The sequence below is a fragment of the Gorilla gorilla genome, chromosome 7 (genome assembly GCF_029281585.2).
Source record: "Gorilla gorilla gorilla isolate KB3781 chromosome 7, NHGRI_mGorGor1-v2.1_pri, whole genome shotgun sequence".
Taxonomy (NCBI): Eukaryota; Metazoa; Chordata; class Mammalia; order Primates; family Hominidae; genus Gorilla; species Gorilla gorilla.
The window spans coordinates 22,976,193-22,999,826 of NC_073231.2; the positions used below are offsets into that span (position 1 = coordinate 22,976,193).

At 37.7% G+C, this 23,634-nt stretch overlaps 1 protein-coding gene across 15 annotated transcripts in view; it reads right to left on the reverse strand.

Annotated features, from left to right (window-relative positions):
• The window catches only part of PSD3 (pleckstrin and Sec7 domain containing 3), a 547,860-nt gene that overhangs the window by 250,484 nt on the left and 273,742 nt on the right, over nt 1-23,634 (reverse strand). For 13 of the 15 annotated variants that reach the window (XM_055349507.2, XM_055349521.2, XM_031013674.3 and 10 more), the window contains 4 exons: nt 13,976-14,170; nt 13,794-13,874; nt 10,561-10,673; nt 8,608-8,666 (listed from right to left, as the gene is read on the reverse strand). In XM_055349507.2, the coding sequence (XP_055205482.2) occupies nt 8,608-8,666; nt 10,561-10,673; nt 13,794-13,874; nt 13,976-14,170 (448 nt within the window). Of the gene's footprint in view, nt 1-8,607; nt 8,667-10,560; nt 10,674-13,793; nt 13,875-13,975; nt 14,171-18,036; nt 18,262-23,634 lie in introns of all 15 variants that reach the window. The other 2 variants (XM_031013677.3, XM_055349520.2) reach the window with 1 other exon arrangement.

The window sequence follows — 23,634 nt, forward strand, 5'->3', positions numbered from 1 at the left end:
TGTAGCAGGACAAGCATTAAAGTAAGCAACAGGATTGGAAACAAGAGTCAGGGGTTTCAGCCACCATCATCCTCACTCCTCCCTCCTTCCCCCACAATCGATTTGCAGGAAGTAAGAAAGAGCGAAACAGACTTAGAATTTGACCTGCTTTCCTTGATCACGTTCTACAACAGAACTGTGCCAATGTAAAAAGCTTACAGTGATAAGAAGACTGAATAATGTGTAAGTTAGATAATACGAGGTCCCTCAATAAGCCCCACTGACACAACTGATTAAAGCTACCCTGAGGTATTTTCCATATATAAACCTGTTCTAAAAAAAGCAAAACTACCAAAAGTGGGAGGCTAGAGGGTGGGGAAAGGGGACAGGTGAAGGAACAGAGGATGGAAAAAAGGAAAGAAGGCTTTCATTCTGAGAGGTCATAGAATCCAACAAAATTGACCAGTGCATGATTAAACTATGGCACACTTAGATAAGGATTCCTATTAAAGTCTAGACCACTGGCAATATGATAGTAAATTATATTCTCAATTTCAATTTACAATTCAACATTTTTAGATCATAACATTTTTCTTTTTTTCTTTTCTTTTTTTTTTTTTGAGACGGCGTCTTGCTTGCTGCCCAAGCTGGAGTGCAGTGGAGTGATCTCGGCTCACTGCAAGCTCTGCTTCCAGGGTTCATGCCATTCTCCTGCCTCAGCCTCCCAAGTAGCTGGGACTACAGGCTCCCGCCACCACGCCTGGCTAATTTTTTGTATTTTTAGTAGAGATGGGGTTTCACCATGTTAGCCAGGATGGTCTCTATCTCCTGACCTCGTGATCTGCCCACCTTGGCCTCCCAAAGTGCTGAGATTACAGGCGTGAGCCACTACGCCCGGCCAACATTCTTGTATAAAAACATTTCAACACCTAATGGTTAGGTTCTCAGGCTATTCTCTATATCCTTATTGTGGAGACAGAAAGAGTATTGGTGAAAATGAACGCCAGGCCCCACTAGAAACCCTCTGCAACTGTGAGATCTAGCCCTGAACCTTCTCTTAGGACCACCAAGAAGCTCCAGGGATGACAGCCTTGGGGCCACTGTGTCTGGGAAGCTCCAAGTCAGGTAAAAACATAGACCAAAAGCTTCTCAAGGTGATAAGCAACCTTGGCGAAGTCTCAGGATACAAAGATCAATGTGCAAAAATCACTAGCATTCCTACACACCAAAAGTCAAGCCAACAGCCAAATCATGAATGAACTCCCGTTTATAACTGCCAACAAAAGAATAACATACCTAGGAATACAGCTAACAAGGGAAATGAAGGACCTCTTCAAGAAGAGCTACAAACCACTGCTCAAAAAAATCAGAGATGACACTAACAAATGGAAAAACATTCCATGCTTACAGAAGACTGGAAGAGTCAGTATCATGAAAATGGCCATACTATCCAAAGCAATTTATAGATTCAATGCTATCCCCATTAAACTACCATTGACATTCTTCACTTAATTAGAAAAAAACTATTTTAAAATTCATATGGAAGCAAAGAACCACCCAGACAGTCAAAGCAATGCTAGGCAAAAAGAAGAAAGCTGGAGGCATCGTGCTATCTGACTTCAAACTGTACTACAGGGCTACAGTAACCCAAACAACATGGTACTGGTACAAGAATGAACACACAGATCAATGGAACAGCATAGAGAACCCAGAAGTAAGACTGCATGCCTACAACCATCTGATCTTCAGCAAACCTGACAAAAACAAGCAATGGGGAAAGGACTCCTTATTTAATACATGGTGCTAGAAAAACTGGGTAGCCATATGCAGAAAACTGAAACTGGATCCCTTCCTTACACCATATACAAAAATCGACTCAAGATGGATTTAAGACTTAAATGTGAAACCCAAAACCAATAAAACCCTAACAGAAAACATAGGCAATACCATTCTGCACACAGCCATGGGCAAAAATTTCATGATTAAGATGTCAAAAGCAATCGGAATAAAAGCAAAAATTGACAAATGGGATCCAATTAAACTGTAGAGCTTCTGCAGAGCAAAAGAAAGTATCAGAGTCAACAGACAACCTACAGAATGCGAGAAAAATTTTGTAATTTATCCATCTGACAATGGTCTAATACCCAGCACCTACAAGGAATTTAAATGTATAAGGAAAAAACAAACAATCACATTAAAAAGTGGGCAAAGGACACGAAGAGACACTTCTCAAAAGACATATATGCAGCCAAGAAACATGAAAACAACCTTAATATCACTGATCAATATAGCAAATCAAAACCACAATGAGATACCATCTCACACCAGTCAGAATGGCTACATTATTAAAAAGTCAAAAAACAACAGATGATGGCGAGGTTGTGAAGAAAAAGGAATGCTTTTATGCTGTTGGTGGGAGTGTAAATTAGTTCAATCATTGTGGAAGACAGTATGGTAATTCCTCAAAGACCTAGAACCAGAAATACCATTTGACCTAGCAATCCCATTACTGGGTATATATGTAAAGGAACAGAAATCATTCTGTTATAAAGATACATGCATGCATATGTTAATTGTAGCACTATTTACAGTAGCAAAGACATGGAATCAACCTAAAAGCTCATCAAGGGCTGGATAAAGAAAATGTAGTACATATACACCATGGAATGCCATGCAGCCACAAAAAGAGAATGAGATCATGTCCTTTACAGGGACATGGATGGAGCCAGAGGTCATTATCCTTAGTAAACTAAGGCAGGAACAGAAAACCAATTACCATGTGTGCTCACTTGTAAGTGGGAGCTGAATGATGAGAACACATGGACACATGGGGCAGAACAGCTCACAGTGGGGCCTGTCAGAGCGTGGAGGGTGGGAGGAGTAAGAACATCAGGAAGAACAGCTAATGAATGCCAGGCTTAATACCTGGGTGATGGGCCAGTTAGAATGGCGATCATCAAAAAGTCAGGAAACAACAGGTGCTGGAGAGGACGTGGAGAAATAGGAACACTTTTACACTGTTGGTAGGACTGTAAACTAGTTCAACCATTGTGGAAGACAGTGTGGCGATTCCTCAAGGATCTGGAACTAGAAATACCATTTGACCTAGCCATCCCATTACTGGGCATATACCCAAAGGATTATAAATCATGCTGCTATAAAGACACATGCACACGTATGTTTATTGCGGCACTATTCACCATAGCAAAGACTTGGAACCAACCCAAATGTCCATCAATGATAGACTGGATTAAGAAAATGTGGCACATATACACCATGGAATACTATGCAGCCATAAAAATGATGAGTTCATATGCTTTGTAGGGACATGGACGAAGCTGGAAACTATCATTCTGAGCAAACTACCGCAAGGACAGAAAACCAAACACTGCATGTTCTCACTCACAGGTGGGAACTGAACAATGAGAACACTTGGACACAGGATGGGGAACATTGCACACTCCCTGTCGTGGGGTGGGGAGAGGGAGGAGGGATAGCATTAGGAGATATACCTAATGTAAATGACAAGTTAACAAGTGCAGCATACCAACATGGCACACACATACATATGTAACAAACCTGCACGTTGTGCACATGTACCCTAGAACTTAAAGTATAATAAAATAAAATAAAATAAAAAATAAAAAAAAACTCTGCAAAGTATCAAAATACAAAAAAAAAAAAAAACAAAAACAAAACTGGGTGACGAGATGATCTGTGCAGCAAACCACGTTGGCATCTGTTTACCTATGTAACAAAACCTGCACATCCTGCACATGGACCCCTGACCTTAAAGTCAGAAATCAAAAGATCTTTGCAAATAATAATTTAGGAAAAAAAGCCAGGAAAGACAAGAGAGACATGGCACTAAGGAGATAGCAGAGAGGACTCCAAAGGAGAAGGCAGTGCTAGCACAATAGAAATTATGACCATGGCTGGAATCTACAGCAGGAGAAAGCTCAGAGAGAAAACTGAATGCCAACGATAGCTTTCATGGCAGACAGCATCACCTTTCAAGGCAGAGGGCATCACAGATACAGAGAAGCACAGACAGAAGAGGTATCCACAGGGAAGATATTATCCTGCAGGACAATGAGAGGATAGCATGCAAATGTACTTAACAGCTGCCAGTTACAATAGTGATCATTACAGATGCAGAGAGTTCTTGAGGATATTAACTCTATGAGGTTCATCAACTTCATGGAAGTCTGTGATGTTTTTGACAGTGAAAATATAAAATAGCACAATATGAAGCATTAAATTTTTAAAATATTTTTTATAATAGTCATTTTCCACTACTAATAAACCAACTATTTATCCAGTATTTAAGATTCTAGGCTCCTAGAAAGCCAATGCAATAATTAAGTTTATAGATTAGGAAAGAAATAGTGACTTCTTACAATCTATCTCACACTGAACTCCACATTTTTTTAACACTGTTCTGTTACAAAACCTAAACATACTTTCTTCCTTGATTATATTCTTCTCCCTACCAGTAAGTTGTACTAGATATGGTTTCAACCCTTTCCAAACTTACAACCCAACACTAAAAACATTAGTAAGGTTGTGCCTCATCATTAAACTCAGACCACAGGGCATGATACTCAACATGCTCTGAGTATGTCAAGGGTAAAGTATATGTAGGAGGCCCAGCCCGAGAAAGAGAGCTACCTCTAAGAACCACAACCAGGCTCTTATACCAATTGTACATGGTGGGCTGGCTTCTGCCAATACTGGAGAACAGAGGGATGCTGGATAAAACTGCTACTGAAAATCTCAAGCCTTGATGTTAAAAGTTACATTTTGTCAAAAAATCTTGATGAAAAATAATGCCCTGGCTACTGCCTCTTACCATGGCCTGACCTTGGCCAGCCACTGACTTGTGTATCTCTTGTGACTTTCTAGTTGTGGAACTGGCCAGCTGACTATACTCTGATCTATCTCACTCCTCACTGCTATGCAATTCTACACTTAACCCTCCTACCACCTTAGAACACCAGCCCTGGGTGATAATCCTGCCAGGACGGTAGGAACCTGACTAAACTGTGACTGAAGTACAAGCAATCTAGTTAGTGGTAGCAAATAGAACACATTTGAAGACCCATCCAGAAAGGGAGTAAGTATAAACTTATTCTAACATATCAAATCTTACCCATACCATTTCAAACAAGGTTGAAGAAAAAGACTTTCAACTCTTTCCTTGTTGATAGTTCGAACAACAGTCAATAAACCTTAGTTCCAATATAGCAAAGAAAGAAACTCTAGAGTTTAAGAGAAACGTATCTGTGTGTGTAGAAGTTTAATTTACATATGTATTTTGTAGATAAAGAGGCATTTCAAAAATAAACAAATTATATAGCAAATTCACCACACGACTACAACGATAAAATATTTAATTCAAGGGAATAAACTACTTGTAGACAAGTAAAAACAAGTAGATACTCTTGCTAGGAAAATGATATATCAGTCACATTTTTTTAAAAGCAGGTACTAAATTCTTCCCCCAAATATTGTATACACTTCAGATTGTTTTTTATCTGGCCTAATTAGAGAGGTTTAATATAATCCAACATGAAATTAAAACACCTCCCCAGTGTTTTCCCATCATAGCACCTCAGCAACCTGCTACCATGTCTTCGGTGAAACCTGACTAATGAGGTCAGCCTAGCCAATACCATCAGAGAGGATTACTTGGCTTCCATGAACATTGTCTCATTCACCTCTGATCCTTACCCAAATGGCAAAGAGTATGGAAAGGAGGAGGCACACACATGCTATATACATGTTTGTTGAAGGGGAAAGTTAGAAAAAGAAAGGGATTTCAACATGTCACATTAGCTAAATGTAAGTATAATATTAGTATACATTTCATTATTTTATTAGTAAGGAAATTAGCAGGCCAAACCAAGGCCCATATTAATGCATTCTCAGCACCTCATTCCTTAGAGTAAAGGAAAGGTTCACCAAGAGCAGCCAAAACAAGTTAATCTCCCAAGAGGGGAGTCAGACCTCCTCATAGGGGAGTCAGCCCTCCCCTACTGAAAGCATATGAGGACAAGCTGGTCTTGGCACTTCTTAGAAAGATCATGCTGCAGTATTGCTATTATGACACAATGGTAAGGAAAAAAAGAATAATGGTTGATTAGTGTACTCCCCATGAAGATTATTCTGGCATTGGATCAAGTAATGGGTGGTCATATTCTAGGCAGTACAGCATTAAGAAGAAGGTGAAAAGGAGCAGAACAGTAGAAATCATTCATTTTATCTCCTGCATGATTCGATTTCATAGGGGCCATGCTAACAAGTCAAACAGACACTAAAACAACAACAAAAAAATCAGGCAATCATGATGCAAGAGAAGCTACATCCAGAATTATGGATTAAAAACTTACCACCTAGAAGAATAATTTATTTTTAAAATGAATCCAGAGGAGAAAGATAGAAGAAACATATTTACATGGTTAGTTCTTATGATAGCTACTATATATTCAACAGACTTGTAACAGCATGCATTATAGAAAACTAATACATAAAACCTAAATACACAATCCCAAGTATATCGCACACATTTTTAAAACAGAGAACTACTTATCACCAAACACATGATCCTGAATATGACAGAGATTCACTGTTATTGATAATTTTCTCCCTCTTCTATCAGTAATGTTGCCACTACCGCCAATTATTAACTATCCATGATTGGCCTAACTCAAGGTAATATTAAAATGTTAATTTATGTAAACTCTTTTCCATCCCAGTTGCCAAGAAGCAGCAGGATGCTTCATCTAATCTCCTTACAATTCCTTGTAAGTCTAAAGAAGAGCAAATGTCCTAGATTTGCAGCTCTAAACCTGTAGCTACTGAAACCTGGATGTCCACAGCTCATCTAGACATCAAGCATGCTGAGATATCTAATAAGAAATAACATCTTTATTGGTTGCTACATTTCAAGTTATTATGATTCAGATACATGCTTATGTAAAAGTATTATTAAAGCTGTATTAGCTTTTTAAAAATGCAATCTAGGATTTAGTAGAAACAAATCATCAAAAATGTGACAAAAGCTCTAAGAGATCTGCAACCTTTAAACAGAAATTGCAATATTTCTGAATTTTTTTCCTCCCACCATTAAACTTTTCTCAGTTAACAGATGCTAAACGTACAACTCTTTTATGTTGATGGAACCTCAAAATATCTAGTGTGAAGGGAATTCTTCATGCTGGTGATCACTGACTTGATTCAATGTTATATGTGGACAAACACACTCAAAATTTTCTCCTTCAGCCAGAAAGGCTAAGGAAAAGAAGGGTGCAAAGAGCAACTGTTATCACCAAACAGGCAGACAAAGCAGTGAAAACTTGCTTGGCCAGTAACACGAAAAAAGTGGTCATGACAATCCACTGACTGGCCATCCCTTTAACAAGCTGGATGAACATTAGATTGCGGTAGTCAAGTCAAGATTCACACTGTGAAATGCCTGCATTTCCACATGGTGTATTAGCCGTGCTATACTGCCCAAGAATGCTTCCTGAAAGTATTTTCTTTTCATATGTATTATCTCTGGACACGTGCTACCTATGTTTACAAGCCACTAAGTGATTCTAAATTCACCTCTCATAAATGGCAAAAGGAACTTTCTAGCTGAGTATTTTGAGATATGTTAAAATGATGTTAAAATTAGGATTCTATCACTGTATCTCCTGTTTGCTTTCTGGTGGTGGAACCCTTTCTCCCTGAATCCCTTCCTCTTATAACAGCTAGTCCAACTTAATAGTCCCATAGAGCTCCATGGTTCCTTTCTTAAAAGGAAACACTATATTTTCCAAAAAAGGAAATTATGTGACTAGCAGAATATCTAAATATCAATTTTGTATATGTAATTTTTAAATTGTAAGATATATTACGGCAAATCAAGGGATAATATACTCTACACAGACACCTGATTTTCTCTTCAAAATACAATCAGAATTCGTTAAATATGGACTAATCTATATTTACTTAGAGCGAAAATTACTTCATAGTCCCAGGTTCATTTATTTTAAAGAGTTTTATGAAGAGTTCGAGTAAATGCTAAAATTCTACTTCTATAAAACTTGCAAATTTATATATAATTATACATTTCAACACTTTATCTTCTATCTTAAGTAGATGATGAGACGGTAATTAGTTTGTTTTATTATTTCAACTAGTAAAAGACTAGATAAGCTGAGGGGCACAAGAAAGTCTGACTTATTCAACTCACTATGGTATGTAGGGAAAACACAATTCACATTTTCAGATCTAATTTATATTCTCTCCATCATTATCTATCAACTGTAATTCTCAACCAGAAAACAAAAATAAGTAAAAGCTCCGTCTGCCATCTACTGGACAAAGAAGACACAGAACACCCACATTACTGCTAAAACAACTCCAGACACCAAGACGATGCATTTAAAATCATACTCTGTGCTAGCATGTAAAATAAAAAAATTCTTTCTCTTTTCAAAGATTTTTTTTTTTATTCACCTGCCATGGGAACCATGTAGAGAATGGGAAACGGGGAGGCAGAAAATAAATGTGTTTGAACATAAAAGCAGAGATAAGCCCGACATGTTTTGGATCTAAGTTTCACAAATCCACACTTACATGGCCATGTAGATCGGTATTAAGAAGCATTATTGCACAGGTAAGGCAATGGACTCCATCTAAAGAAAGATACAAGAAAAAAAAGCATGAATTCGCTTTTCACTGTTGGACTCCACCTTATTATCACTAATAGGATACATTCAGAACCTATGAAAACAGTACTGTGCTAGGTACAATTAGTCCTGTTTTAAGAAACAAAAAATGGATAAGAATAATTTATAGAAAGAACCTCAACGCACAGAACTGGACTCCACTGTTGATAAGTTGTTCTTACCTCTCTGGAGGACAGTTTGGTAGTAGATATGTAAAGCCTTCAAACAATGTCTTTTGAGACAACAAATCGGCTTCTAGGGCTTTGCACTACAGCAATAATTAGTGATCTATACATAGCACAAGGATATCCAGACAAGCATTGCTTACAATGGGAGAGAAGTAAATATGAGCCTCCAAAGACACATTACTGTTAGGTTAAAGTCATACAAAAATGTTCTCCAAGTAGAGTTAAGATTCTCCTTTCCAAACATTACAATTAGTTGTTCTCATTACTCTCACTCTGCTAATTCTCTACACAAGTAGACAATAGCAGTTTCAGATGCAGTAAAAATCTTTTCAATTTATGCTAAATTAGAAGGTCTAATTATTGCACTCATAAATTAAAGCCAGGGTATTTTCAAAAGTAAGTTCTTTAGTATAGTAGGTGATTTCTGTTATCAGTGTCTCTAAATAGACACTACCAAATGGCTAGAAGTATATTTATTCTAGTACCACTTTATTATCACAAGTTCTACATATATTTAAAACAAATTCTCGAAAGTATTTTAAGAACTCAGAAGCCAACTCTCAAATATCCTTATCAACAGCCAATTAAGTCACAAATCCATATTTCTTATTTTATCCATGAATGTAAACATATTCTTAGATTTGAAGAAGGTTCTAATAAAAACGGCCCACTTTTATCTCCTTCATTCTCTTGTCAGGGCTAACGGTGACAGACATAGTGAATAACTGGTCTGAATAGCATCAGTTTACCGATAGGAATGTGACCTTAATCAGGTGATAAACTAACTGTGACTGCAGCCTTGGAGATGGAGGGGAGGTTGAGGCAAGCACCTTGGCCAATACCAAGAGTACACTATCCAGGTTAATTGGCAATGCTGAAGCTAAGAGGTAATTACTATTTCTTGGGAATCTAGTCTCAGTGATTTACTCCATCATCTGTAAGTTTATGAAACATTTTCCAGTCACAAGTCAAAGTGCTTGACTTCAAACACTGAAAAGTGTACTTTATTGCAGGAACTGAAATGGAGGAAAGATCTCTCTTCACAAGGTACGTCCACAAACAAACAGTTTACCATTAAGTCACTTACTTTGTAAAAATAGTGTAATAAGCATAACCTCATAGTTTATTAAAATCATCAACAGAAGTTTGTGGTCAGTATAGTTACAATTAATACCAAACGAAAGCACCAGAGACACAGCGCAACCACCAGTGAGATTTGTTAACTTTTCCAAAACTAACTCCAACACTCAAGAAACATAGAGACCAAATGTATAAGAAATAAGAAAACTGAAATTTCATTCATTACATAAAATCTCAGAGTGACAAACCATGAACAATTTAAAGAAAGTATGCTGTCACACTAGAGAAGTGGAAAACAAAATAATTTAAGTAAGAGTAGAGGATATCATGCTGTCCTTAAATATTATGCTTTTAAAGAATATTTAATGACATGAGAAAAGGCTCACAATGAAATAAAAAGGCAGCTAAAAACAAAACTCTAATTCCAATTTGACATTAAATATTAAATAGACTAGAATGAAGTAAACAAAAGTGTTAATAGTAATCACTAGGTAATTGAAGATACATAATTTCTCACAATAAAATTTAACTTTCATAATAAGGAAAATAACCATTGATATAAAAAAGAAATTCAAGGATTTGTATCAGATTACCTTGTGAAGCAATGGTATCTGGGTTACAATAAAAATATCTATTGGAGAAGTGTATTAAAACTCTCTCTCGTTCTTGAGTTTCTCCCACGAGAGAAAATGCTTTAAAGAAATACCTACAAGAGAATTAAAAATTTAAACAGTGAAATTTTAGAAAATGCTATCACACTCTTTCATAGTTAAAAGTCAATTTATATAAACCTAAGATATTAATTATACAAAGTAAGATATTATAAAGTTATTTCCCCCCCAAAAAATCATTTACTAGACAGCCACTCAATATAAATTGGTATTAGTATTTAAATTCTATAAAAAGCACTTTGGGAGGCCAAGGCAGGCATTCACTTGAGGTCACGGGTTCAAAACCAGCCTGGCCAACATGGCGAAACCCCATCTCTACTAAAAATACAAAAATTAGCCGGGCATGATGGTGGGGGCCTGTAATCCCAGCTACTCAGGAAGCTGAGGCAGGAATCGCTTGAACCCAGGAGGTGGAGGTTGCAGTAAGCTGAGGTCGCGCCACTGCACTCCAGCCTAGGCGACAGAGCGAGACTCCGTTTCAAAAGAAAAAAAAAAATGTCCACTTAAAAGATGACAGGGTGATAACAGAGTGGTTAGTACATCAAGAAAGCCTTGGGAAGGTGGTAATTTCCTCATTATGACCAAGTGTCAAGTAGCCAATTTTAAAAGGTCAGATTAAAAAAAAAACAAAGACCACCTAAGACTCAATACATCATCATAAAGGCTATGTTTTAAAACTCTACACGCATCACGGTGCTTCTGTCATTTTGTTACATGACTGTCATCTCTATTAAAGCCACTATGAATTACATTGCTTTGTGCAAAGGAGATTTCTGTTAATTTTGTCTGTTATCACATTTTAATATTAATTTGTTATAGGAGGAGGAAATTGGGAGATATAAGTAATTTATTCCTTACATAATGGAATTAGTTTATGTATAAAAAATCTTTAAATTATAGGAAGTGTGTCAAAAACCACACACTAATCTACTCGGAGTCACTAAGAGCACTGTTTATTTGAGATGAATCCAGATGACCCTCACTTGACAATGTAGATTCATTTTCCTAAACATGAGATGGGAAGGAAAAAAAAAATCATTCAAAATGTCTAAGAAATCTTACTATGGTAAGAAACATACCATAAGCCTCATTTCTATGAAAATTTTGCCTTCTTCCTTATTATAGGTAAAATTAAGGTTAACAAACTATGTATGGACAAAACTTTCATTTTTCATAACTTTAATAAACCACATCAGAATGCAAGGCAAAAATATAGATATTTCATCCACTGATAACTGTTTTTGTTAGAAAATCTGAGTACCTTTGCCGCATGAAAAGAGCCCCATGATAAATCACTGCAGTACTACATTCCAGTCCAAACATCCTCCCTTCACCTCCCAGACCTCAGTTTCTTGATTTGTAAAATTAAAAGGTTACACTAGATGATCTCGGAATTCTTCCAGACATGGACATTTTAAAGTGTTGAAAATTAAATGCTGACTAGGTTTTACCTTCAGCTACTTAGAAATTTGTAGTACAATATAATGTAAAAAGTGAGAATCAGTGAGTTTCAGACACCTTCATTTGAAAAGGTCAGAAAAAGTGGATATTGTTGGAAACAGTTTTACAGATACTTTCTACTGACTATGCTGACATTCATTTTTATTCCACTGAAGACTTAATTCCAAAGTATCACCTTAAAAGGCTATTGGGGCTGGGTGCGGTGGCTCACGCCTGTAATCCTAGCACTTTGAGAGGCTGAGGCGGGTGGACTGCCTGAGGTCAGGAGTTCGTGACCAGCCTGGCCAATATGGCAAAACCTCATCTCTACTAAAAATACAAATAATTAGCCAGGTGTGGTGGTGCGTACCTGTAGTCCCAGTTATTCGGGAGGCTGATTCAGGAGAACTGCTTGAACCTGGGAGGTGGAGGTTGCAGTGAGCCGAGATGGTGCTACTGCACTCCAGCCTGGGTGACAGAGCGAGACTCTGTCTCCAAAAAAAAAAAAAAAGGCTATTGGGCTATAGTAAGCAAATACTTAGGAAAAAAATTTAATTCTAATTCTACAATCTATAAACTGTGTGTGTGTGTGTGTGTGTGTGTGTGTGTGTGTGTTAAACTCATCATTCAAAAACCAAACTCCCTACTCAAAATAATTGAAAATAGGGTCTTGAAGAAATATTTGTCCACTCATGTTCACAGCAGCATTAATCACAATAGCAAAAACATAGAAGCAACCCAAGCGTGTCCTGAAGCTGACGCTGGTATATATATTCCCCATAATGGGGTATTACTCAGCCTTAGAAGGGAAAGACATTCTGATATATGCTACAAGAATGAACCTTGAAGACATTATGCTAAGTTAAATGAATCACAAAAAGGCAAACAATGTATATATCAATTTACATTAGAGTAGTCAAAATCATCGAGAAGAGAAGTAGAATAGTGTTTGCCAGGGGCTGGGGGAAAGGGGGGGAAGGAAAAAAAATCATTGTTTAACGAGTATGGAGCTTCAGTTTTACAAGAAGATAATCACGGAGATGGACGGTGGTGATGGCTGGACAACATTATGAATGTTTTTAATGCCACTCATTGTATACCTAAAAATTGCTAAGATGATAGATTTTATGCTATCTGTATTCTAACACAATAAAAAAAACGAAAAACAGAAAAACTCCTACAGATGGCATTTTTTATCCAGATTTGCTTTGCTACCAATTGTTTACCATCTGAACTCAGGCTTACCAGTAGGCGTGGAATATCAATTCATGTGTCATTTCATTAAATGAATACATTTTTCTTACTCTTTACTGTGTTTAATATCTATAATACAATTTGAGGTAAGTTCACAAACTACAGGTTAAACGTCCCAAACCCAAAAATAAAAAATCTAAAATGCTTCAAAATCAGAGATGCTCCAAAATCTACAACACTTTTCAGTGCTGAAATAAGGTTCAAAGGAAATGCTCCCTGAAGCATTTCAGATTTTCAGATTTGGGATGTTCACTTAGATAAGTATAACACAAACATCTCTAAACCTGACAAAATCCAAAATCCACAACACTTATGGACCCAAACATTTTGGAGAAGGAATACTCCACCTATACCTGGAGGTTTAAAAAAAAAAATAAGATTCTAGCTAGAAGACATTACTTTCTTCTCTAAGAACTAATCATTTGAAGGCAATGAAGAGCAGCAAGGAGGCTTAGTCATACCTGAGTGACTGATCCAGCGTCATTCCCGTAAAATCAAAAAACTTCAGATATTCTTCTGCAACTAGTTTGCTAAATTCGTTGCTATAAGAAAACATAATAGACTTGGTTATTGAAAGGTAAACTATCTAAAACACACACAAAACAGGAGAGAATTCAGACTCCAGCAATGGGTCAGAACGTACTTCTTGCCAAGGTGTTTTGCAACATCTGATCTTTTGAATCTGTCCAGCTGATAAAGGCGTTTGGCCAACCTTTTGGCTGCTTCCACATTGCTGCTGGTACCATTACTGAGATTTTCTGGGGTCTCCTTTTCCAAAATTTCAGTGCTCCCCATTTCAGAATGAGCTTCTAGCCGTGTTGTTTTCACCCCAGCATTGCTATGATAATTGATAAAGAGAGAAAATAATAGATTTTTCTTATATGGCAAAAAGGAAAATATCTGATGAAATATTGATAGTTTTCTTTTAGTTCAGCTACACTTAGATGAGATCATTGTATGTTTAAATATTCATAAAAATTGTTTCAGTTACCATATTTTAAAGAACTAAAGAACAGATTGCCTAAATCTTAGGCAAGCAGTTCCCAAACTTTTCGGTCTCCAGACCTTTACATTCTTAGAAGGACTCCATACGGCTTTCACTTATGTGGGTTATACCTACCGATATTTACCCTAGTAGTAATGAAAATAGAAACATTTTAAATATTCACTCACTTACAAATAAATCTGTTTTATACAACAAATGCTATAAAGATACAACTATTGTTTTCCAGAAGAACTAAAATTCACTGTTTTTTTAAAACACAAATTTCTTTAACAGCCGGCTTACTACAAGACAGTTGAATTCTAAGAGCCATTTCTACATTCAATCAGTAACAATATATTATTTTGGTTGAAACACATTAAGAAAATGTGCCCTCACTCATATTTCATTGGAAAAAAGAAATATTTTAATATCCTTTTCAGATAATTGTGGATATTCTTTTTTGATACAACACCAAAGTGAGACAAGTGGTTGTTTCTTAAAGGATATTCTTACTTGCAATATGGAATCTAAATTTGTGTCGATTAACTTTTTGTACTCTTATATGAAAATCTATCTTATACTTTGAATGGATCTTTTAACCCTTACATGATTTTGTAACATCACACATTGGTTATCTGCAAAACATGTGTTGACACATTTCATTACATAACCTTAAAAAAATCATATTCACTAATGTCACCATTAATGAAAAGTCTAAGTATTGGGAAGCTGCCAAACCTTCGCTGGCAGATACAAGTTTTCCAAAATCCTAACTTTTGTTCAAAAGCTCAAATGTAATCATTTGCTACAAATTATTATCAGCTGTTTTCCTTAAAGTAATAGGCTTATTCCATTTTCAAGAAAATGTTTGCCAATAACCATAGTTTGTCAGTCATTCATTCTCTCAAGGAAAAATGACATTCAATGAAAAAAGTGACTAGTTTTTAGCCCCAACTTAAATGACAGATGAATGTTTTTCCTGGAGACTATCAGGAACAGAAGTGCTTTATTCCCATTTCATCACACACAAAATTAAAAAGACATGATCTCAAGCGTTGAAATGAAATAAACTGTACTGGTTTCATCAAGGATTTTTTTAAAGGTGAAACTGGCCTTTATTTTTATTCTGAGTGCATGACAGTGGAGAATACAATGACTAGAAGAGTTTGGTGCTGCTGCCTTAAGTTCTACTAAGACCTCCACTATTGTTTTTGCACCATAAGATATCAACGCAGTGAAAAACAAAAATAGTGTTATAATAATTAGTGTAAAACAATTTTGATCTCACAAACCTAACTGAAGGAAGAAAGCTCCACAGGCAACACATTGAGAACTCCACCCTAGAAAGGGCTTAAAGACTACAGCCTGTGGTCAGGTATAGAGGGTTCTCTTGTATTTGTAACACTGAAACTAATGAGGATACATTAATTTCCAAATCTTTATCTTAACTTGGAAGTAAGACATGCTCATGATAAAATGTGCTTACACGGCCTCCGAACACACTTACCACAGATGCTAAACCAAGGGCGGTCAGAATTTTTCCATAATGGATGAAATAATAAATATCGTAGGCGTGCAGGCCACATATGGCCCCTGTCACACATGCTGCTTTGTTGTTGTTGTTTTGTTACAACCTTAAAAAACCTAAGAGCCATTCCAGCTGGGCTGAATTGGGCCCATGGATGGGAGTTTATCTGCCCTTGCTCTATCCCATAGTTCTTTAACTTGGCTTGCATTAAGCAGAATAACCATTTACTGTCTAAACCAGGACACTCTAAAGGGGAAACGGAGATAATAAATCCTTAAATATTCTATTATAATCATTACAGAATAAATAAAGGAGGCATTATCAATAAAAAAGCAGTACTGCTAATGGGCATTGTTTCTTTTGGGGTGATGAAAGCATCCTTAAGACAGTGGTAACGACTAAACAACTCTGAATATGCCCAAACCACCGGATTTTAAACTTTAATAAAGCAAGTGATATAGTATTTCAGTTATCTCAACGGTGTTAAGTTTTTAAAAATCTGAACCTAAAAAATAGTTTGTAAACTTACATCACAAAATGACAAAAACCATTGTAGTAAAAATAAATGCATTTCTAAGCAGAACTGCTCCATCTTGTCACTTATTCTAGCTCATTTACAAGTTCCCTTTTCCCACTGCTCTACCAAGGAAGCGCTGGCCTTATGCTTCAAGGTCACTGAAAAAGCAGCCAGGGCTCCTGGACAACCAGCTGGCATAACAAGTAGCTGCGAAGTCTCAAACTCCCTCAACCACCACAGGATTAGAAGGAGTTAACTGTCCTTAGCAACTCTTCTCCAAGCACACTTTATCGGCAAGCACCTGACATCCTGCCCTTGAAATGAAGCTCTAAGAATAGGTAAAAGAGAGAGAGTTTTTTAGACTCAACTGTGTAAAAATGTCAACTCACACATTCCCAGATGATACCATGGGAGAAGCTGGGAATACGAAGTTAGGTCTACCAAACCCACGCTGGCTTATTTTACCATACCTATTAATGGTAATAGTTCACTTATTAAAACTCTAAGTCAAATACCAAACCACAGTCAATATCAATGGCAGAACAGCAGGCATTAACTGGAACTGACCCAGGCAAACTAAGACGTATGGTAACCCTCAACATCTTGAACAGTTTCCCAATACACATGCCTACCAGTTAAAATAAATTGCTTCATTATGATAAAATCTCCAAGAAAATACATTTTTAAATGCATGATTTTTTCATCCTACATCTTCCTTTATAGACTTAACATTACATGGCTGGGTGTGGTGGCTCAAACCTGTAATCCCTGCACATTGGGAAGCCAAGGGGAGGACTGCTTTAGCCCAGGAGTTTGAGACCAGCCTGGACAATATGGTGAGACCCTCCTGTCTATGATGTAAACATTTTTTTTTAAAAAGAGACTTAACACTACCATTCAGTTTTGTGAAATCTATCCCATCAGGAAATTGAATAATCATTATCGACAGTATAACCTATAATAAGAAAATTCATAGTAGAAATTTCTTTTAGGCAATTCATGGTTACTTTGTGTTTTCCCACACAAGTGACAAAAATGTAAAATATTTATTCCAAGAACTATGTTAATTACAATCAAGTACTTTTTACAATTATACAAAACACAAAACAAAGCCCTTGGAGTTGTGTTTCCACGTGTGCTTTTCCTATCATGTAGTAAAAACACATGTCAAAGAAAGGATTTTCTTCTTAATTAAACCACTACTTACTGCTCATTTCCCAGGGAAAATTCATGGCATTTATTTAATCATTCTGTGCAAACAATGTAATTATACCACATATATAGTACTGGCCCAATTTTGTTCAAATACAAGAGGCTTAATCTAATGAGAACACATTTTAAAAATTTATTACCCAAAATCATTCCATTCCTCATGTTACTCATTCTCCATATTTGCCCCTTTTCTACTATGCTGCCCAGTCCAGGTGATTTCACCTAATTTTCCTCACGTTCACCAAAACCATATAATTGCAAAATCTGGGTGCATCAGACTTTCTGGATCTTCTTCAAAAAGGTTTCAGTAAAAGGAGAAAATAAAGCACAAAGGATAAATATCCCTGTCCCTAGATGGCTTCATTCTGTCCATTTCACAATTTAGGAGATTATTTGAACAAGAACCGAAATTGCTCCTTTTAAATCAGAAAGCTTGACAATATGATGGCAATATGAACTTACCAGCAACCATACAGACACCAAGAAGAGTCCATCGCAACCCCTGGGGTGCGCCTGGACCATCCTTCCTCTCCGAAGCCCCGTCCAGTATTCTTCAGCTCCCAAGTTCAGCGTCTGCCGAGCCTCACAGCCTTCCAAGAACCTGGCTCCCTGTGAGGTCACACTACTATGACCTCACATTCTCAGCCGAGTGTTCATTGTTGGGGTTTTTGTAATGTTTCTGCAGTTCTAATAAAAACAGGAGCCAGAACACAAGGGCCACTGTCTATGGAGAACGTAAGAAACAGTGAGCCCAGCCTCGTTCACACTTGATAAAGCCGACTCAGTGATCCCTCTCGGAGGGGATAACACCCCATTTTGTTTTCTTGAATACACAAGACATTGCAGCTCTAGTCTGCTGAGCATTAGATGCTTTATGTAGTTTGGATTTTCTCTTTTCTATGGTTCTTTTATTTTCCCTCTTTTTCTTGATCAAATCACTTTACAGCCTAGTAAGGTTGCAAATAAATAAATCCCTACCAGTCACTTAAATGTGTAAGAGACTTCCCAAAAGGTTCTCCCTGTGTTCTAGAAAATGCTTCCCTGGGGCCTTTATTTCTGACCTCCAAGTAAACATGGTAATACTTCTCTCATCAAAACACTGCATCATCAAATGAAGGACCAGATCATTGACTCTGATCACCATGCCTTCTCACAACCTTTTGAATCACACTAAGATTGGCAGATTTTCCAAATAAAAATAGGGTACCCAATAAAATTTGAATTTCACATCAAAAAACAGTGTCTAGTGTAAGTACGTCCCAAATACTGCACAGGACATACTTATACAAAAATATTATTCATCGTTTTTCTGAAATTCAAGTTTAACTAGGCATCTTATATTTTATCTGGCAAAATTTCCTGAAATGTTTTTTTCTAAACTTTATTTAAAGAATTCCAATAATGGTGTTTCCATGATTGCCAACTGGTAGCTTATTCACAATTAGAATCCTTCTGGATTTTTTCACTTGTTTCTGCGATTTTATTCCTACTGTTTTTCTACAGTTTTATCAAGACTTTGTTGCCTATAATCTACTGATTCTTCTCTAACATCCTCTAAATACAAAAAAAAAACCACAAAAACTCTCTTCTGCTTTCATCCTTCTCTCTTGACCGGCATGCTACCACCACAAATGGGATAATGTAGCCACTTTACACAAATCCTACACAAGATCCATATTCTGTAGCATGTCCTAAGGCCCTTTCCAAGCTGATCCCAATTTCTTTTTTCAACCTGTCCTCTACCATTTCCCTCCTGCTTGAACCACACATATACAAGCTGTGCTCCCATGCCTTTTACGTATGTTGTTCCCTTTGCCACACTCATCACCCCCAGCCCTACCATGCCAAATTCTGTGAACTCTTAGTGCTACCTTTTAAAATCTCATCGCTTTCACCTACAACTGTCTTGAATTCCGGTTTGAATCCTCAACACAAGGGGCAGCTGAAGGTACTCAACAGCCATCTGCTAAGAGAATGCAAGAACACAGCCATCCGCCATGTCTACTTCCTCCACTGTCTTCCACGCTATGCTATCAATAATGGTATGTGGCACTAATTTTCCAATTCACTGTAGCTAATCCTGGAAAAAAACTGACATCAGTAGTATACTATTGCCTGTATAAAACAATATACTCAACAGTATACTGTTTTACTTTCAATTTTTCCCAGAACTTTAATAAATAGTATACTATTGCCCGTTTCATACAGGCAATAGTATACTTTGAATTTAAATTTAAAATTTCTTTAAATTTTTATGTAATTGTGGTAATAAAACTAGGACCAAAAAGAAGTTAGGTTAAGGTGTCAAAGCTCCCTGTATGACCCTGTATTTATAAAGTGTACCCCAAGGGTTGTACACAGAAAATAATAACAGCCACCTAGTCGAGTTGAATTTCATACATAAATTAGGCAAAGGCAAATTAGAAGAATCTCAAGGAGTGAGAAGAAATGACTTCAGTTGCAAGTGGAATAAAAAGACCAGTGGGAACAACATGACTCCTTTGCCATTCTTCAGGCTGATAACATAGAAACACAGAAGACTGGAACCAACAGACAAGAGGGCGGGTACAAACGCACAGTTCAGGGCTGAAATACAAGTCAGAAGTAAGTACACCATCAGCAAAAAATAAGTAAAACCCTAAATCATAAATTGCCTCTGAAAAGGGAAAGGAAAATAATTTTGTCCATCATTATCTATGGCATTTATTTCCTAGGCATTGTAGAGAGCACATCATCTAATTCCCAAAGAAATGTAAATGAGAAGTTATTCAGAAGAGCCATAGCACCCGCCATGGTACCGTAAACCTAATAGGTTAAACAATGGTTAGGAATTTACTATGTGCCAGCCTCTGGGCTTCTTCCTAAGGATTGAATTGTCAGTCTTATGAAACAGGCAATAGCATAACCCATTTTACAGATGGGAAAACTGAGGCAAGGAGCTGGACATGGCCAGTGAGACTCCAATGCTTTACTACTTTTATAAGCTTTACTACTATCCATTTTGCTCCTGCCAGTCATCTTCTGGTATATCTGTCTTCAATGATTCAATGAATACGTATTTAATTCCCTATACTGTGCCACATATTTTAGGTGCTTGGTAGACTACAGTAAGCAAAACAGAATTAAAAATTTCTACCCTGGGTGGGGAGGGGAGCTAAAAACAAAGAATTTAATAAATAAGTAAATTCTACATATTAGAAGGTGACGTTTGCTCTGGAAAAAAATAGAGCAAAGATAGAAGAGGAACCCTAATTTGGGGATGAGGGTGGAAACATTTTTCTACGAAGTGGTCATGGTAGGTCTCATGGAGAAGGCAACATTTGAGCAAGATGTAAAGGAGGTAAGCCTTGCAAATATGATAAAATAACAGCATTCCAAGCCCAGAGAAGGCCCAAAGGCTGCAGCATGTTAGATGTGTGAGAGCAAGCAAGAAAGCCAGCGTGGCTGGGGCAGAGGCAGTGAATGGAGAATACCCAGAGAGTAAATGGGCTTGTGGGACGGAGGTTCCCACATTTTCTCGATTCAGAGTCTTTAATACGTAAGTTTTTTATGACACTCCAAGGCCAAAGGAAATATATTCCATTTAGTAACAGAATAATAGTGTATAAACGCTTATTAAGTTTGGAGCCAACAATTTACAGTCATTTGAAAAAACAATACATACAAATTGAAAGAAAAATCATTTTCATTATTAAATAACGATTGCTTACTAATGGATGTGTGTGCCTCTGGGACATATGACTTCCTAAATCTCGGATCACACTGAACACCGCCACTCATTCGTTTTCTCATAGCACTTAATTTTTATCACAACAACTGGTGAAAATCCAGCTCAAAGCTATGACGTCAAAAGGAATATAGCACAATCTGATGTTGACGCTCCACTAGCTGTTCACACGGTGTTTGACGGATGATGAGAAGAGCTGTGTTTCCCCTGACAATTTAGATATCCTGAGAAACACCTGTGAGCTCACTGCAATGCCCCAGAACACCTCTGCAGAGTTGGGGAACGACTTTGTGGTTTAAAGGCCTTGGGGGCCACCATGGAGACTGGTTTTTACTCCTAGTGAAATGGTTAATATTGAAGGGTTCTGAGTAAAGATCTAACATTAATTTATATTTTTAAAGGATCACTCTAAGTATTGCTTTGAAAATAGACTGGAGAAGCAGGGTGACCAGTCAGGGGGTACTGCATGTGCCAGGGAGGAGCTGGCTTGGGTGGCAGCAGGGGCTATAGGTCCCGGAGGACCTGCCAACTGGTCCTTTGGGAGGGCTGAGAGAACAGTAGTTAAGTTTTAGTCCTGAGCAACTTCAAGGGTGGGGTTACCATCGACCAAGACATGAAAGACCGAAGTTAACACAGGTTGTGAGAAAAGGAAGTTCCATTTTTGATGTGTTCACCTTGAGATGTCCATTAGCTATCCAAGTAGGATGTGAGGACACGTGGAGATTTCAGGAAAGACACGTGCCAGGTTGCACTGCAGGGAATTCTCAGTCGCTGGCCTGCGGTGGGCCCTGGCATTCTTCTGTTTAAGGACCAAGGTGATCCTGACGCACTGTCAGAGCTTTGAGTTACCCCTCTAACCCATGGGACGTCACTATTGGTCTCAAGAGGGGAATAACAATCAGACTTGGGTTTTGGTAAGATCAGTTTTGCTTGTGGTGTGGAGGGAAAACTGCAGGGACTCAAAATTGAAGACAGAAAAACCAGCTACAAAAGGTATCAGAATAGTACCGTCAAGAGATGAGAAACTAAATTGCGTGTCTGTGTGAATATGAAGGAAAAGCCTGCTCTGAAAGCTATTTAGAAGGTAAAATGGAAGAACGGGATGAGTGGCTTGAGATGTGCATGGAGCTATGTTCAAGAGTGGGTACAAGACTAACCCTGACTTAAAAGCTGGTGGAAGGTGATGCCACCAAACAAGACAATGAACACAAGAGGAAGAAGAGGGAATGGGTAACAGTGTGCACACATGGAAAGAAACAAGCACTCGTGGAAGACCAGGAGTTTGGTTCGAAGAAACGATAGGTACAAGGTACACACAGGTTAACCAGGCAGAGCTGTCTGGTAGCAATGGCAACCGTCCCCTATCTGCAAGAATTCAGTAGAGGTGAACTAGTCACCCTTATGTTGGTGGAGGGAATCACCTGGGAGAGGCTAGAGCACTCAATATGACCAAAGAACACCAAAGTGTGCCAAAGAAATATGTCTAGCAGCAGTGTATTCATTTGAATTCTATTACAACAGAAGAATTCAGGGGTCTCCCTTCATTTGTTAAGGAAATTCTACTTGTGAGTGTTCAGTTTGCCAGCAAGCAATGATCATTAATTTAGAAGATGCCAAAAGCAATTATCTGCTGGACAACTCCAGTTAGACCACCCAAGTTCAAACACTGGCTCCAGTGGTCACCAGTTCTGGGACCTCAGGTAGGTAAAGTCATCATTGTCTGTAAGCGTTAAGGTTTTCAGCTATAAAACAGATACTAGTATCATATTCACAAGCTGTTGTGAAGATGAGATGAGAAGATCCATGTATGATGCTTGGCATGTAAGATGTCTGGCATACGGTAAACAAAAAACGTCTGCTCCTATCACCAGATCCATATTCGTCACCACCACCACCAGCATCATTAAGGTTATGATGACGTGAGATAATACATGACAGCACTTTATTAAATATAAATCTCCATACAAATGTTAGTCAGCGCTCAGTAGGAATACTTAGGACAAATGCCTCAAATGAACCTGTTTTCAACACTTACATAGAATACATTCCCTGGAAGGGACAGCCTCTTATGATTTAAGACTCTTTATAAAGGAAACACACAAAACCTAATTAGTGGAATTCCTAAGAGCTATTTCTCTGTTCAGCACAGAAGACAAAATTCAGTCTTCACCAATAAAAAATTTTAGTAAGCATCACATACAGATTCTGCCCCCAGCCCCACCCGCCGCATACCTTCCAAATCTCAGTCCTTTTTCTCAGCCTTGCTTTCACTATTCCAGAAGAGGGCACCCACGTGCAAGGCAGTGCCATGGAAACTGACCCAAACTCACTGT